At 36.7% G+C, this 17,523-nt stretch overlaps 1 protein-coding gene across 1 annotated transcript in view; it reads left to right on the top strand.

Moving 5' to 3' along the window:
• The window catches only part of MYCBP2 (MYC binding protein 2), a 173,487-nt gene that overhangs the window by 16,190 nt on the left and 139,774 nt on the right, over positions 1-17,523 (top strand). The window contains exons 2-3 of the mRNA XM_079304272.1: positions 6,650-6,725; positions 14,387-14,602. Coding sequence (XP_079160398.1) covers positions 6,650-6,725; positions 14,387-14,602 — 292 coding nt within the window. The remainder of the gene's footprint in view (positions 1-6,649; positions 6,726-14,386; positions 14,603-17,523) is intronic.

The raw sequence follows: 17,523 nt of genomic DNA on the forward strand, positions 1-17,523 counted from the left end.
GTGAGTGTGTGATCATTGACAGTGTTTAATATCTCTCCATGGAAAAGAGATGTTGGGAATGCAGTGGAATTTGACTAGAATCATAGAATATGCCGAGTTGGAAGGGACCCATTAAGATGGGTGTCCATCTCGTGGCCCTGCACAGGACCATCCCCTAGAGTCACACCGTGTGCCTGAGAGCATTGTACAAACACTCCTTGAACACTCAGGCTTGGTGCTGTGGCTTCCCTGGGGAGCCTCTTCCAGTGCCCAACCACCCTTTTGGATGAACCATGTTTTCCTGATATCCAGTCTAAACCTCCCAATTTAGCTTCATGCCTTTTCTGCAAGTCCTGCCCTGGTCACCAGGGTGAAGAGATGTGTACCTGCCCCTCCTCTTCTCCTCATGAGGAAGTTGTAACTGCAGTGAGGTCCCCTCCAGGCTGATCAGTGACCTCAGCTGCTCCTCTTGCAGACCCTTCACCATCCTCGTGGCCCTCTTTTGGATGCTCTCTGATAGTTTAATGTCTTTTTATATTGAGGTGCCCAAAGCTGCCTCCAGCACTGGAGGTGAAGCTGTCCCAGCTCAGAGCAGAGCAGGACAATCCCCTCCCTTGCCTGGCTGTGATGCTGTGCCTGATGCCCCCAGGAGAGAGCTGGCCCTCCTGGCTGCCAGGGCACTGCTGACTCACAGTCAGCCTGTCATTGACCAGGACCCTCAGTTCTGTGATAGACCAGGAAATGGAAATGCTGACCTTTTGGGGCTCCAGACACTCTTTTTACTGATTCTAGAGTACCTTCCATTTGACAAATTATGTTTTAGTTTTCCGGGTGACATGCTGTGTGCACAAGCTCTCTTTGAAAAAGTGTTGTAAAAGGTCCTGTACAGTGTCCATATTGGTACATCTGCAGAGAGAAGCTCTTGATTGTTGAATGTAAGCATGTTCTCTGTCATGCCCTTCTTAGGGTACCTGTGAGTGTTGGTTATATGCAAGAACGTGTGGATCAATTCAAGTGACTGGCTTGTCTTAAATGCAGACGGATATTTTAAGTGTGATAAAGTAGTTTTCATCCCTTGTTCTCTTGTTAGCCTTGTGTACTGTTGTAGGTTTGATTATGCTGACTAATTCCCATAGAAGTTGTTCCTATGCCTGATTTTGATGTCTGTTTGCTGATCCAGATGGCGAACAGATGAAAAGCTCAGTATGTCTCTACTTGGAAGCATAATCAGAAACATGGCATGACACCAGGAGAAATGCAAAACTCAGAATGAGAAAAAATACATTCTTTCCACAATGCAGAAGCATGTTTATTGTACAGTCCAATTTTACTTTGTTTTACAAGCACATGGTGAAGATCACAGAATAGTTGAGATTAGAAGGGGCTTCTGGAAGCTGTCGAGCGCTCAAAGTAGAATCAACAGAGTAGGTTACTCTGATCATTGTCCAGTTGTATTTTCAGTATCTTCAAGGAAGGAAAACTTGCAGCCTCTCAGGGCAGTCTGTTCCAGTCTGACCATTTTTGCTGTTCTTAGATTTAATTGGAATTCCTGTATTTATTTTTTTTTTTTTCTCCATTGCCTCTTGGCCTGTCACTGGGTACTGCTTAGAAGAGTATGTTTCCATCATCTCTGCTCTCTCCCGTCAGGTGGAGGTGGAGATACTCACATGGAGATTCCACTTCCACCCTTCCAGGTTTTCTCTTTTCACAGCTAAACAATCTCTGCTTACTTGGTTTCTCCTCATAGGACAGAACCTCGAGTTCTTTAAGCATCTTAGTAGCCTTTCTCAGGACTTGCTCCAGTAAACAAATGTCTCCTGTGCTGGGGCAGCCAGGGCTGGTGGTGGTATTCTAGATACAGCATTGCAAGTTGTGTGTAGAACATGAGTCAACTCCCCCAGTCTGCAGGCGTCAGAGAGCTCTTCTGCACCCCTTTCTCTCCAGGGAACCGTGTCCCATGGATTCTTCAAAGCAGATTGATGAACAGGCTGTTCTTGATTGATGAAGTCTCTTCTTAGGAAGTCTAGGGTTGTTTTCCTGCTTTGGTCTTGCTCCCTTCTTTCAGGCTCCTGAACCTCACCTGCAGTCACTGCGTTCAGTGAAACGATGCTGTGATGAAACGCCCTCAAACTTGATGATGACTACTCGAGTGATAATAGCTTGCTGTTGTCTCTTTGACAATCTGAGATTGGGATTTCACTTTGGGCTGTTCAGAAGCAAATACTTCTGCATCTTGTCTAACCAAGCTGATCAGCAGCAGCAATATATCACCTAATGGAGGAAACAAAAGGTTTGGTACACCAAACCTGACTGTTTCATTTTCAGTGTTGACTGAATGGTTTCTGCCTCTTAAGGGAGTTTCCACAAGCTCTTGAATACTTAAGCTAACTGTGTTGAGTAAGCACTTATGGAAACTGAGTATCAGAATGTCTTTGTCATTTATCTCAAGGCAGCTGCTCTTTGCTAGACCTGCCCTGTCAACAGTATGCTTCTTCCCAAAGATGTGTAGCACTTGAACCAGAGCAGGCAAATTTAGACAAATGCTCTGAGTTAAAGTCCCTTGGAAGTTTTAAAATTGAGGATGTCTTAGTATGCGGTTTACTAAATTAAAAATTTTTTCAAAAGCGTACTCATAGATACAACAGCAGAACAACTTTACTGTACTAGCTACAATGGTTCTTAGGTACCATGTTCCAGAAGCAAGGGTTTTAGGTCAGACAGAACTTAAATAAGACTTTTGTTGTTCCTATTCTGTCTCAACAGCAGAGAGGGAATAATATTTTTTCCATTTGTTAGACATGCATAGACATATAGTCTGGAAGATGTTATGTAGGTGTAGCACTAACATAATGCTAATCCGTGTTGAGTAATTCAATAGCAGCATTGAGGCGAGGAACACAAACTCAACATGTAAAACTTCCCTCAAATTTAAACTTAGGAATTGCAGTTCAAGACTGTTGCACCTTGAGGGAAGATGCTCTGTTTGCATTTCTTCATCTCATTTAAACAGAGCAATGGTGTTGAGACAACTGAACAATGTTCCCCTAATAATGCATTAAATAGTCCAAGTACTAGTTAATGCTACTTCTGGCTTTTTTACTCCTCCTACTGCAAGTGCTGCAAGCCTGATTGGAAGTTGCAGTCATGTCATTTTACCTGTTTTAAATTGTGAAATTGTGAAGCAGTTGGTTATTGTCCACCCTCCCCTTTCCCCTCCTTTTTTTTTTTTTTTTTCCTCTGCCTTTGATTTGAGGCAATTATTTCATATTCCAGGGTTAAACATTTTAGATATTTATTTTATTCTCAACAGATTTTTCTGTAAAGGCTGTAATAGCACCATTCACTCTTTTTGTGTCCATTTGCTGCAGTATTTTTTGTCAATGTGTCTTTATGGTTGTGTTTATTTGACTGGCACTTCCTTTGTGGTCCGGTTCAAAACTTGATCTCCAATGTTATAATGTCTTGAAGAAGTTTACAGAAAGCCTGTCTGAGATTTGCTGATAATGAGTGTTTGTTTTCTGTAAACTAAATGGTATCAACAGTTGAGTTAGAAGTTGAAGGCTAAAGGCTTTTTTGCCAGTAGAAGCTGATTGTCAGCGCAGAGTATGAAGACCTTTAGAAATAACAGCCAGCAGCGGCTTACAATTGTTAACCAGAAATATAATTAATAATTTAGCTAAAAAATCCAGCTGAGCCATATCAGATCTTGTTAATCTTCAGGCAGTAGAAGAGTTTGGCTTATAATTAACACGTTGTTTCCAACAGAAATTGCTCATAATCTGTTTAACATTGTTTTTCATGAATATATTTGCCCACATTTTATACTTTTTTTCTGTATATTAAAACATCTTAGTGTTATTGTATATAACAGTAGAACAATCAGATATGTCTTTGTTCCGTGCATATACATTGTGAATATGTTAGTGTTATGCATAGTAATTGTAGGTTGCTCAGAACTATTTATAGAATTAGTGTGATGTATTTCTTATTAATTGCTTACTTGTTCTGAAGGTTTGCTTGGATATTGAAGAAAGTATACTTCCCAACTCCTTGAGATTTCTTTTTTAGAAAATATAGGGACATAATTGTGGATTCTTGCTATGGCATTTCTATCCCAAACTGTTTACATGTAAAATTATTCAAGCCCAAAACTTGCTGAAGATAAAGACTGCCACAGTGGAGAGGTCAGACTGTGCTATTCCTTGCAGCATTTTTAATGGTTGTTGTATGAATGAGGGAGATCTTAGCACCATCAGTAAATCCACTGCTGACCTTTCTTGTTTGTTAATTGGAAAAAACATTGTGTGGGTGTCGTGACAAATGAAGGTAACCTGCCAATTGGCAGAGGTTTTGTTACTATGGAAATGAGTCCAATCTTGGGGGGAGGGAAGAGGTTTAATTTGGGGGTTTTTCAGATGTATGTGTAAACACAAAGAAATACTTGCAAAAATTACAGGGACCGGTCCAGTGAAATGTTTACAAGGTGCAAAGGTGTTTATGATGTTTGCAGACTGTAACAAATTTGGAAAGTTTTCAAGGATTTTGGCAGGAAGGATTAAATTTGAAATGTCCTGGCAACTTGAATTAGTATCTTTTAAAACAAAAAGAAGAAAGCTAGTCATATCAAGTTGTCTGTGGTGGGTGCAAATCATATTGTGTTTAAAAGGCATAATTATTAGCGCAGATAGATAAAGAGTATTAGAAGCTCAATTTTGAGGTTTGCAGGGAAATGTTTTCATGCTAGTCTGGGTTAAATAGGTCTGCTATACCATATTACTATGAAGCTGCCAAAGAATACCTGGAATGCAATTAAAAGTTTGACCTTGGAGGCATATGAGTTGTTTCTTCTTCCTCTTTCTAACAGCAAACAAGAAGTATTGTTTTCAGCTTTAGTCTATGTGGTTTAGGTGTGGTATGGACTGAGAGAGCCCAGAAAATGCTTTCGTCAGGACTTTTAAACTGAAAGTTAGGGTGTAAGTTTCATAAAAAGTCATTAGGTCCAGATCAGAAGATTGAGTGGCTACAGAATGGAAGGGGCTGCACTGTTCTCAGTGTTTGACAGCAGAATAAGAATAAGCTGCATTAAATGCTAATAAGGAAGAAAAAACTTGTCTAAAGAAAAGCTAAATAGTGAGTTGGACTATGGAGTTTGATTGTTGAAATTTAAGTAGTAAAGGTTTTATGAAGCTTTTTTTCCTTGCTTCTTAATTGGCTTATGTACAACTTTATTGTTGGGGGAACCTTGAGCAGTCATCTCCATTCTCTTTGTAAGCTTTAAGTCTCTGGGGATGGTGGGAGCATTCCCATTCACTGCTTGCTGAAGCGATTCTTTTAACTCCAGGATAACGGTGTTTGTTCCTTATAAGAAAAGCAGTGAGCTGGTTTGTTTCTGTAGGAAGTGTCTTGAGGAACATGCATTCTTTTTGATATAGGTCAAGAGGGGAAAAGTGGTGAAATTTCTAGGAGGCAGCTTTCTTGGCATACTCTGCAGGTATTCTTTGTGTGAGCTTGTATGGTCACTGCTGGCTGTTGGTCAGGCTTCAGTTTTTCCAGCTTTTAGCTGCTGGGCCATGAGGCTTCTATATTCTTTCAGTCTGAATGCTGTACAGGATAGTAGCCACTATGCTTTTAGAACCTCACATTTTTTATTTAGAACAAAGTCGTTTGAATAAAATATTACGATTCTTCTGATTCTCAGTCTGTTACTAAAAATGCAACTTCTCACTGCCTGTGATTTTCAGTAACAATTTTATTTTTCAACTAATCTGAACTGTAAGCTATTTGAGTAAAGTTTGTGGTACAGAGGAGTGTTAGTAACTGTTGCTTGAAGTCCTGTATAAGGTGACCTTATATATAAGGTATGCTGCACAGGTAACATATGACTTCTTTTCTTTTTTTTTTTTTTTTTTGTTTTTTGGAGGACTTAATCTGAAAAAACAGTAGGTAAAAAACACGTGCATTTCAGAGTAACCTCAGTGATTATGTCAGAACAAGCGTATGTGCATATGGTGTCTTTTTTGCATGATGTCTTTTTCTTTTTTTTCCTGGGTAGTAAAATGAGAAAAAGAGTGTTGCCAGAAGAGGATTAAAAGGTCTTATAAAAGTGTGCGTTAATTAGATCTGTAAAGGGATGGACATTAAGTGTATAAAGTGAGGGTGGAAATAGCTCAAATGAAAGGTAAAGAAACTGCAGTTTCTTCCATCAGCTGAATCTTCTGCTTAATGATGTATTTTTAAAGCTTATGTTTGTCTTGGAAGGCATGAATCTTAGTGTGATAATGACTTCACAAATCAATGTTCTGTACTAACAGGCTGTTTTACTGAGAATTGTCAATAATTCTAGCTTCTAGCATTGCTGTGGCACTAATGAACTTGTAATAGAAACAATAGGGTAAGCCAGTAGAGAGCTCAGGGACTTGTTTTACTTCTAGCATATATTCTCCTTAAATTTATGAGAGTAAAGGCCCATAATTCAGTGGAACATTAGGAAAGCATAATTTTAAGTGCTTTGTATTCTGTTTTGAATGCTGAAATTCTACCTGTGATTATTCTCTTTGCCTAAAAAAAAATTTGAGTGCTTCTGATATTTTTTCCCTCTGTGATTTTTAGCATGGGGTACAGAAGGGAGTTTATTTATTTTGTTCTCATTGCTTTTTTTCTTCTTTTACAGAAGTAAGAAACTTTTTAGCAAGAAAAAGTTGAAAAGAAAACAGAAGACTAAATTGAAAGTAAAAACACGCAACAAGGTAAGCCTATAACTAACCTGACAATGTTCTGACTCAAAAATGACAGTGACTTCAGTTGAGAGAAATACAAGAAAACCTAAGTGAGACTAACAGGTTTTCTGTTTAGAGGACTTAATAGCAGACCAGTGTTGACTGTTTACTGTGTCCTGCATGACCATGATACCAATGTTAGCCTTACTCAGCTGCTTTTGCTACTAATGTTCAACAAGAAATAATATGAACAGTGTTTTTAGTTCTCCAGTTCCTAAACCCTAAGTGTAGCTAAACATATTGATCTTAGAGGTAAATTTTGAGATCTGTGTCTAGCCAACAATTAGAGATTGCTGCTGCAAAGATTTGGTCATATTGGCTAAAGGAGAAAAGGAAGTGTTTTAAGGACTCCAAAGTTACCTCTGAAAATTCCTCCATAATGGAAAATGTAATAAATGATACCTAAGTGTTTCTAGTAATGTCTTATCCCCATGTAGCTCCTGCCTTCCATCACTTTAAATTCATGGGAACCATACAGTGAACTTAATAAAAATGTTTACATCTTTAGTCTGGAGAGCATAAATTTATGCAGAAGTAGTGCTCTTTTAAACTACTGCTGTGCTGCGTACTTTGTCTATTAGAAAGCTATTATTTGTCTATTTAAGCTGAAGTCTTGGAGGGATTTTCATGAAGGCTTGCTGTAGGCATGAAGGCTTGTAGTCAGTCAAGAGAAAGCTCATTTTTGGAATAGTTCTGAAGGACAGAACCACTGAAATATCCAGTGAAAACACTTTCTAGTCAGCTGAATGTCCTTATAGTACAAATGCTCTGTAGAACAACTTGGCCATCTTATCCCTACTTGCCAGACCTCATGTAGTTACTGTATCTCAAGACAGATGACTTTGGGAGGGTGAGGTAAATGCTCTACCTATTAATTTGGTGTTGACTCTTTGGAAATTTACCAGATTATTCTGCTTATCTCAAGTAGTGCAGCTTCAGACTATGGTATAGAAAGAGCTTATCTTCATTTGTTTTCTCACCACTGTACTGTAAAATATTTGTGGTCCAAACTGAACTTCTCAGTCCTTTCTTCAGTTGCTATAAGAAGTTTTACCTCTGTCCTCTCCATGACTTTATCAACCCATTGTAAAGAAAGAAAACCAAATTAGAAATTCAGAGAAATTTCACAGAATGTAATTAGTCTGCCTGTCTGATGGCAGAAACTTGTGCTTTAAAAATAAAGTAACTCTTCAGCTTTTGATCATTGTTATTCTATAAAGCAATCCTTGCCCATTTAGTTGGTGAGGCCCTAGTTTTACTGCCAGGTAGAAAGCTAAATACAGAATGGCTGTTCACAAGCTTAACAGTTGGATGTAGTTCTTAGATTTAGTTGCATTGGATAAATGGAGTGGCAAGATCCTTGGCCAAGACAATGTGGACATATTAGTTCTTGTTAATAGTTGTGGATATGGCACTAACTAATAATCTCTCCTCATCCCTATGGAAGGTTGTTCTCAAGATTTTTCCTGGGTTTAACTCAGTTTCTTCTTCAAGCATTGAGATTTATATCTTTCAAAGTCATAAAGGGCTTTTGTATGTCTTTCACTGCTGCCATTATTCTAGACAGTATTTGAGGTTGACCATTAGAACATTGGTCTTCATTCAAAGTGACTCAGATACTCCAGAAAGGCACTCCAGCTCATTTCTGCATGATAGCAAAAAATTGTGTGTTTCCTGAAAAATGTAGCTGAGAAGGGAAAGATAAAACCATCTTCATATCTTGAGGTTATGAAACTGACAAAGTGGGGTGGTTTTGTTTTTTGGTTGTTTTGTAGTTGATTTGTTATGGGAGAGTTTTTTTGGTTCTTGGTTTTTTATATACTTTTCAATACATCAGAATGCTTACCTTGGCGGAATCAGCTCAGTGATTATTTTTGCACTGCAATGTCTGAAAATGGATGTGTCTATTGTCAGGAAAATATGAACTTCCATTTGGAATGTTTAAAATAGAGCAGTGTGAAAAGTATTTTACTGCTGACCATTCTGAGTAGTAGAGTTTGTGTGCATCAGCTTTTTTCTTTAAGAAAAAGGGTCTTTTAGTCTGATCAGAGGTGGACACTTTCTCTTAATATACTTAGTAGAGGCAGAGAGGGCCTTAAATCATGAATATGATAAAAACAAACCCAAAAATTTGTTATTTATATCCTGTGATTACTAAAAGTAATTGAGTAATGAAAGAGGAGAGAACTTTAAAAGAAGTAATTGTTGAGCAACTGGAAGAAATTTTTTTCCACCATTTAAGTATTAAATGTTATAACATTTAGGTATAAAACTAATTGGTGTTTAACACAGCCCAGTAGTTTGAGCCTTCTTCTGTTTCTAAGATGGTTTGTACTATGATCACTGGTATTTGAACTATCACTAATTTTTGGGATTGTGGTTTAGTATCTATTTTTTTAATGGAGGTATAAAAGTTTTCCATGTAGTGCAGTCTATTTTGGCTTTAGAAATTCACTGCTGACATGAATGACTTACATAAAAAACAACTATCTGGTTGTTAGACATGGGTGTAGCACCTTGGATTCTAGTCCCTACCTGCCTCCTCCCCTTTTTTTTCCCTTTAGCAAAGAATATCACCAGAAAATTGTAAGTCCATGTAACTTTCCCCAGTGCTACAAATATTGCTGCTAATCTCCCTTCTCCCTTTCAGACACCCTGGATATTTTGCCCCTTGCTGTGCAAAGTGCTGCTTAGCATACCTGTGTGAAAGAGAGACTTAGACAGAAAACCACAGTTCACCATCTTCTGTTTTCCTAATGTTATTTGAAGAGTAATGAAAAATTGGAGTCCACCAAACATAGCTTGTACTTGAAATAATTGGCATCTACATGTCTAGTTTATGCAGCAGTTTTAAGCTACAACTTTATACAAATGGGAAGAACATAACTTCAAGGGGGAGATTCATGTAGCAAACAAATTAATTGTGAGCTAATTAATAGATGTATAAAACAGATTGACTGGGATTAATATTGTCTCATTAAAAACACCTGTAGATTCTCAAATAATTTGGTGTTGTTTTCAGTGGCTCTTGTATTTTTTGGTCTTTCAACCTCAAGAGGGCATCCCTTTCTAAGAGATTTTTTCACTGTCCGAGGAAGAATTTGGTGAGCTTCTCTTTTCAGTGTTACACATGGATTAGATCAGATGGTTATTATAACCTGACCCATCTTTAACGGCAGATTAACTTTCCTCTCCTAGATTATAGTCTATTTCCATCATATATAAGAATAAACCATTACTACAGTCATCTGATTCAAGAGGAATAAAAAAATAGGTCAGAAAATAAACTATGTATGGATTTCATCTTTAGGGAAAACACTTGCTTTATGTGTGAGACAAGTGTAAAGGCGACCAGAGGATTTTGGTTTTCCCCACTCCTTTCCTTGGGTGTACTGGAACATTACAAAAGGCTGAGTGAGAAGAGCAATTAGTAGTAGGTTGCTCTTATCTTTTGAATCAAACCTGTGCTGTTTGCCCTCTCCTACATAATTTATTCTTCTGTTTAGCAGGGACTATATGTTTACAAGAGCAAGCCAGGCATCAGGGTGTGGGCATCTGTGCTTTGATATCTCTCTCTCATAAGTTAGAATCCATCTTTCAGAAAATAAAAAGTAATACACAAGAGAGAGAATCTTCACATCTTAGAACTGTGTTCACCAATGGTGGATATTTAAGTTTTACAATGCTTGTTTCACCAATTATGTTGATTTAAGAAGGTGCACATTTAATTTTTGATGATACCAAGAGAAACAGCAAAGATGAAGATTCAGAACTGTGTTCCTACTGTGTTACAGCTCATATGAAAACTACTGAGTCAAACAGCAAAATTCTATTTTCCAGTCTGTAAGCTCTCTTTATTTTGAAAGCGGTAGCGATGTCATTTTCCGAGAAACCAGATGCTCTGGGACAAAAGCTGATGTAGAAGCTATCATCTCATTATTTTACTCAGGCACTCTAGAAACTGAGTTTGTAGTCAAATTTAATGAGCGCTCTGGATTGCAATATTCCAGCAGCTGTTAAGAACTGGACATTCAGAGGTGGAAAAAGTGATTGCTGATCTTCACCTTATTCACAATTGTCATGGGAATCTCCATACTCTTAACACCACAAGAACAAGCTGTAAGGCGTTGTTTCTTTCTGAAATAATTTATCCTGTGGCTCAAGAGCAGTCTGTTTGGATTGTTAATAATTCTAAATCTGTGAAAAATTAGTGAATTGCTTTAGTGAGTTCTTAGAAGTTGACTAGCATTTTGGTTTTATGTTCTACTGTTTTTCTTGGCAATGTAGATGTATTTCGTGCCAACGTGAAATGCAGTATCATTAAGAGAATTGTAAGTTAAAATAGACTTTATTAGTTTGATAGTGAGGTTCTGTAGGTGCAGATATTGGTTAGTTTTCTTATTGATCTATTCTACCCCAAAATCTATGAGTCAGCAGCAAGATTGTGCAGATGGTATCATGAGTCTCATAATATTGGAGAACTATGTAGAAGGCACCCATCCCATTAGCTGCAGAAAAGACTTTCAGATGATGATGGGATGAACTTAAATCCCAGTTTTCTTACTTGTTCAGTGTATCTGACCTCAGTGAAGCTAGGAATCTGTTATCTGGAAAGAAAAAACACTTGTTTCATATGGAAAAAGCTTCTGATGTCTGTTTTCAATACTTTCCTCTACCAATATTGAAAAAAGGAAAAAACAAGAAAAGCTGCTCACTGAATAAGCATTTGCGTTAGAGGGGCAGAAAGTTTTAGTGGTTTTTTTGGTTTTTTTTTTTTCTTGTCAGCTCCATTCTTGCCTTATGTAGAGGAAATCTAAGAAAGTGATATGTATACAGCATGTTTATATACGTCCACTTTTAAACAGATACTTATTTTGAAGACCTAGCAACTATAAGTATTATAGTTAAACCCCTTAGACTTGAGCAAATCCATCACAAATCACATCAGTGTTCTTTATCTTATAATGAAGTTTCTGGAGGATGCTGTGCTGAATGGAAGTCTGGGTAGGAGATTAGTCTATATAAGTATTGTTCATGCATGTTGCAGAAAAGCAAAACACTGAACACAGAGAATAGTTAAAGTGCTTTCTGGTAAATAGTTGCAAAGTATTGAGAAGAAGGAGTTTATTTCTGAAAATTAGTCAGCTTGTTATTAATAGGCAAGAAAACATACATTGATTTTTATCTAGCACTATAATGTTTAAAATCATCTGTGCTGGTTTAACAGTTTGGCCAGTCTGTTTCAAATGAGACTGTATGAGCTACAGAACTTAGGCTCTTCTGGATCAAAGACTTAGCTGAGCTGACAGGAAAGAATTGGAAAGGAAACTTCTGTGAAGTTGCAATATGTGGTACTAACTAGATAAGTGAACTTTCAGGTAAATATCTGGAGCCTCTGTGATCTCTCTTTCTCTTCCTGTAACTGTCAGTAAAAAACTTTACTTAAGTGAGTTTACTAAGGAATTTTACCTGTGCCATTCAACTGAGCTAGCTTTAAAGCTGAAAGCTTATACCATGTGTTTGCCTTAACTGGAGTTGTACTGAAGAGTTATAACTATTGAGTTTCCTGGTGTTAAATAAACTTTAAAAAAAAGCTCATTGTCAGTGGAGTCAATCCAAATTTATTGTGATATTGGAATAACATATGAGGTTGTACCTTGGGTTCTTGTACTGATTAATTCTGAGGGATTTTTAAGAGAGCTTTACTATTTCAAAGATATTAATATTGAACAAGGACTAAATTTTGCGTGTTTTCAATCCTTAATGGCAGAAGCTCTGTTGAGCTAAAGAAAAAACCCTGCCAAGCTTGAGTATGTGTGTAGGGAACTTTTTCCAGCTTTTTCTGTTTCCTCCTTCATTATCTTTATATTTTTGTGCTTACTGCTAACACTGATGCAGATGAGAAAAATAACATAGAATCTGTGTTTGATAAAGCATTGCTTCTTAATGTTCTAGCTTGCAGTAATTTTAGTAATAATGGAAAGGAAGGATGGATAAATATATACCAGTACAGTCAGAATAATATTTTAGTCAAAAGTAGGAAATATGTAAACAACAAAATATTTTCAAGTAATTTTCAATTTTTTTGTTATGTTTTGTATCATGTGGTGTTAAAAGGTCTAGCTTAGAGTCTTGTGTTATTTCTGGTATTAATAAAAATGTATGTGCAGATAAAAATATTTTTGATGTAGAAAATTGTGGCAACAATATTGTAGAAAAATAAACCGCCCCATTAAAATATTACCCAGTTCACTGGTTCTCAGACTTCTTTCACCTCTCCTCTCATAGTTTAATATTCTCTTTCCCATCACTGCTCTCAGTCATCTGTTTCAAATCACTGTAGAAAAATTCACTGCATAATTTTGTGCTATATGAATGTGACAATGAATAATATTAATACCCTATAAATAAAAAAAAAAAAGAGAGAAAGCCTTTACTCTCACTGTGCCCCTCCTCTCCCTATCCCACAAGAATACAAGAAAGATACCAAAATGACCTTGTGAAGTTTGTCATGACCCTGAGTCTGTCTGGCCTAGTGATCCCCCACATTTGCTTTGCATGGTCAAGCAAATTGGTCCTGCACTCTTAAGCTGGGCCATCTCTCTTTGTGCCCTGTGTCCGCAGCAAGTTGTTAGAGAGAATTACTTCTTCCCATATGCCTGAAATCCAGTTTTCAAAACCTATGCTCAAACCAGCTTGGTCTTTGCTAGTACACAACCAGATGGAAAGAATAGTCCTGCCAGGGAATTAATTATTGTGGAGTTCTGTTTTTTTCTAGGCAGTCATTACTCTTCACCTATCTTACTGTTGCAGACAGGGAAAGTGCAGAGCAGATTTTTAAAAATGTTTTTTTTTTAAATGCTTTTTCTTATTCTTTTCCAAGTTCAGTGACAGCCTCATGAAGGCTACTTTGTGTCTTGGCTAGGTAATACACCAGTAGTAGGTACAAAGGTTGGCCAGAGTATTGATAATTTCTCAGATCGATTTCCCAGCTCATCCTTTGTGGCTCAGGGCTTCTGAAAACAAGAGTGGTGTCCTGTTGAGTCATAGACGTTGATTTATGTATTTAAGAATTAGTCTGTTAGATTATTATTCTCAAAACTTATCTGCAGCATCCTGACAGGAGTTTTTGAACTTGCCATCAGTTTTCAATCAATGGCAAAGCAAGAAAATTTTAATTTCTACTATATGTTTAGCAAACAGCTTAAATTTTTAGTATTTGCCAGCAGGTTAAAACTAACAACTAGAATAGCAGGGCAAGCATTTAAAAATTGAATTATCATTAAACCCCCAAAACACACTGTTGTTGAGAAGATGAAGCTTGATTCTGCGACTCCTATCACTGTGGCACAGGTTTGGACCATTCTGTACCCTAAGCTGCTTTTGTTTTTAGTCCCAGTGTTCTCATCAAGTTATGAGAGGTAGAGACTAAAGCTAGATGGAATCTATTGAAATTTCTTCCTCTTCTTTCTTCCCTACCTGAAATAACTTTCCACTTGAAGTACCAGTTTTATCTCAAGTTTGGGAATAATTTGGTCTGTGAAAATTATTGAAACTGTTGAGATTATTTATATTTAGCAAAGCTTGAAACTTTACTAAACTAATAAACTAAAACCAATCTTGTTTTTCAGACTGAAAACTTAGAGAGTACAATAACCATACCAGATATCAGATTGCATAGCAATCCTTCAGCTTTTAATGTTTACTGCAATGTCCGCCATTGTGTGTTGGAGTGGCAGAAAAAGGAAGCGTCTGTGTCTTTGGCTTCAAAGAACAGTGTCCAGAGCGGGGATTCGGACAGTGATGAAGAAGAGGAGCCCAAAGAACCACCTATTAAACTTCCAAAGGCAAGTGACTGATACCACTTGGTGTGCCACGTATGTCACATAAGGCTGGTGTATTCTTTTCGGGGATTAAAGACCAATAGTATAAGGCAGCTACTTAAAACACTGCTGTAGTTTTATTTGTAGTTCATCTAGTTCAGAATTATTTGATGAATTAGGATGATCTATGCACCTGCCCAAATTAAAGTCAGTTAAACATCAGGTAAACACTCAAGTTGTTCTCCTTTAAAAGTATTAATGTAGGTGCTTGAACACCTACAGCCTCAAAATCTATATAGAAATAATGCAAATAAGGCATCTCTTGTATCTCTGAGGGGCTACCAGCTCATAATGTTAAAGAGTACTTTCTTTTGCCTTACCCTCCAAAAAGAATAATTCTTCTTAATAATGAGAATACTTTGGTGGAATGATTCCTAAAAACTAATACAAATGCTGAATTTAAAAGGTGGCTGCAGCTGTGGTTATGTAGAATGTTTGAATTAGTCTTAGAAAATTAGGATTTTATAGATGATTGCATTTAAGTGTTATTATCTGAAGGGCAAAGTTGACACTCTAGAAAATAGTGGTCACAAATTGCTGAAAGCATAACTAAGTCAGCCAACTGAAATTTCATGATTGATGATTGCAAAATACGTGGTCACTAGAAATAAAGCCAGCATTGTTTATGAACTACATCTGAGTCCTCATGGATTGCATCAAATGAATCAGCAAGTGCTTGTAGATGATTATTTTTAAGTGAAAGACAGTGTAGCATTTATAGCAAATGGAGTGGCGTTTAAAAGACATGTTGAAATTAAAAGAGGTTCCAAGAAGGATGAGATTTATGAGTGATATGGACAGGAGACTTGCATGTGGAAACCAAAACATTGGTATTGTGTCAGACAGTTTATTACAAAAAGACTTGGAAAAGTAGCACAGTTTTAAAAAGATGGTGGCTTAGAAAAAAATGATAGGGAAACTGTAGATAACAAACTTCTCTCAAGACAGAAAATTGTTGAGATTTTGTTGCATTCAGTACAGCAAATATAAAACTGGTGAAAATCAGTATATTTTCAAACTGTTTTTTTTTAATGAAGAATCTACAAAATATCAAATTTGAGAATTTTTGGTTCAAAAATAGGTGTACATGCCTGATACAACCTCTGTATTTTTCATAACTATCCAGGTAATATAGGGTTGTTTAGGTCAATTGAAGGTAAAAGTTGGACTTGCATTCATGTATTTGAAAAAAACATCTGCTTGGAACTGTCTCACATGCAGTAAAATTTGTAGGGACTGACTATGTAAATGCCTTGGTATTCTGGATACAGGTGTCTGTCTCATGATAATGATCAATATTGTGTAGGGCTTTGTTTGTTAACTGTAAAGAAGAAAGTTAATATAAAATTTCAAAGATTTACAATATTTACAAGACAGATTTCTGATAGTAATTGTTAGTTTATTAAAAATACTGATGTATTTTGAGTGTGACAGTGAGATGAAAAATTAAAAAAAAGTGTGGCTATGGTTTGTGCTTTCACAGATTCTCCCTAGTATAGTCCTTGGTGTGTTGATGTTTTTTGGTTTAATTGAGACTGAATTGAAAACATTCTGCACTTTTGTAGCTTAGGGTGACTTCAGGTGTTCTATTGAAGTATTTTTCTTTCAGATCCTAAACTTGAGGAAGTCAGGTTTGTTAGAGCAGAATGTATTTTGGAATCAGAATCTGTCCTGTGCAATTTCTATAATAAGATTGAGAATATTTGTTTTTAACATTGAGAGACAGAGACATTGCTACTTGTAATATATAACAAAAAAATTGTGTTTTGGTTGTGTTCAGATAGGTTAGTAACTTGCTTTGATAGCTTTATATTTTTGATTTCTCAAAAAAATATTTTCCTTGGTCTTACATATTTATTTGCTACCTTATTTATTTAGTACCTTAGCTAATGATGGGGAATTCTAACTATTTAGAATGGAGTAGATTCACTTTTGTTTATAAGATTTGTAATCTGCAGAGTAAAGAAGAGGTATTTCCCACACCCTTCATCCTCACCCCTCCCCAATTTTAAACTTAATGCTGAGTTACAAATGATCCACAGAAGCCCTGTAGGAAAAGGAACAAATACTGGATTAAAGTGGTTAAGGTGGAATTGACTGACTTAAATATTCTTTGTTCCTGCACTGGCATACATTTTGCTAATAAGCTTAAGCAAAAATAAAATTTAAGTTGTAATAAAAAAGAAAAATAATTACTTTCTTTAGAAACTGACTAAAAGTCTTTTAAAGTTCATTAGGAGAATGTTACCTTTGTAAATGTACTTTTTTGTGTATGTATATAATATAAATTAATTCAGAGTGGTGTGTAATTTTAATTATAGAAACATGAGCATTTGATATAATGCTCACAATGCTATGGGAGGAGAGATGAAGGAAGAAAAACATGACCACAGATAAGACTTCATGATTAAATAGGAGGGGTGTTAGGAATTAGTTAGGAGTCACAATGCCTGCATCCAGGCTAGAATTTTGGCTATCTTTTGTTGAGCAGTCTTAAAGTTTTGATCTGAAGTCTCAAAGGTGTTGCAAAGGGAATGGGAGAATGGCTGCACAGTGAGCATCAGTAAGACCAAGCTGTGGCACAGAAGCTGAGGCAGAGCAGTGCTTGTTTTGGCTCAAAAGCCCTTCAGAGAGCAGTGAGAACAAGGTTAAGATGTCTTGAAAAGAACTATATGCTTATTCTGTCCTTCAGTGCACAGTCTGGAGGAGGGAGGTAGAGATACACACACATATCATATATATATATATATCATATGTGTGTGTGTGTATGATATACATACATAAAATTATGGTGAATAGATCTATTTTATGAAGCCTACCCAGTCTCTTGATCTCAGATATTTAAAAGCCTAACCCAAAACCTGTGAAGAATTGACAGCATCGCA

This window comes from Erithacus rubecula, assembly GCF_903797595.1.
Source record: "Erithacus rubecula genome assembly, chromosome: 1".
Lineage (NCBI taxonomy): Eukaryota > Metazoa > Chordata > Aves > Passeriformes > Muscicapidae > Erithacus > Erithacus rubecula.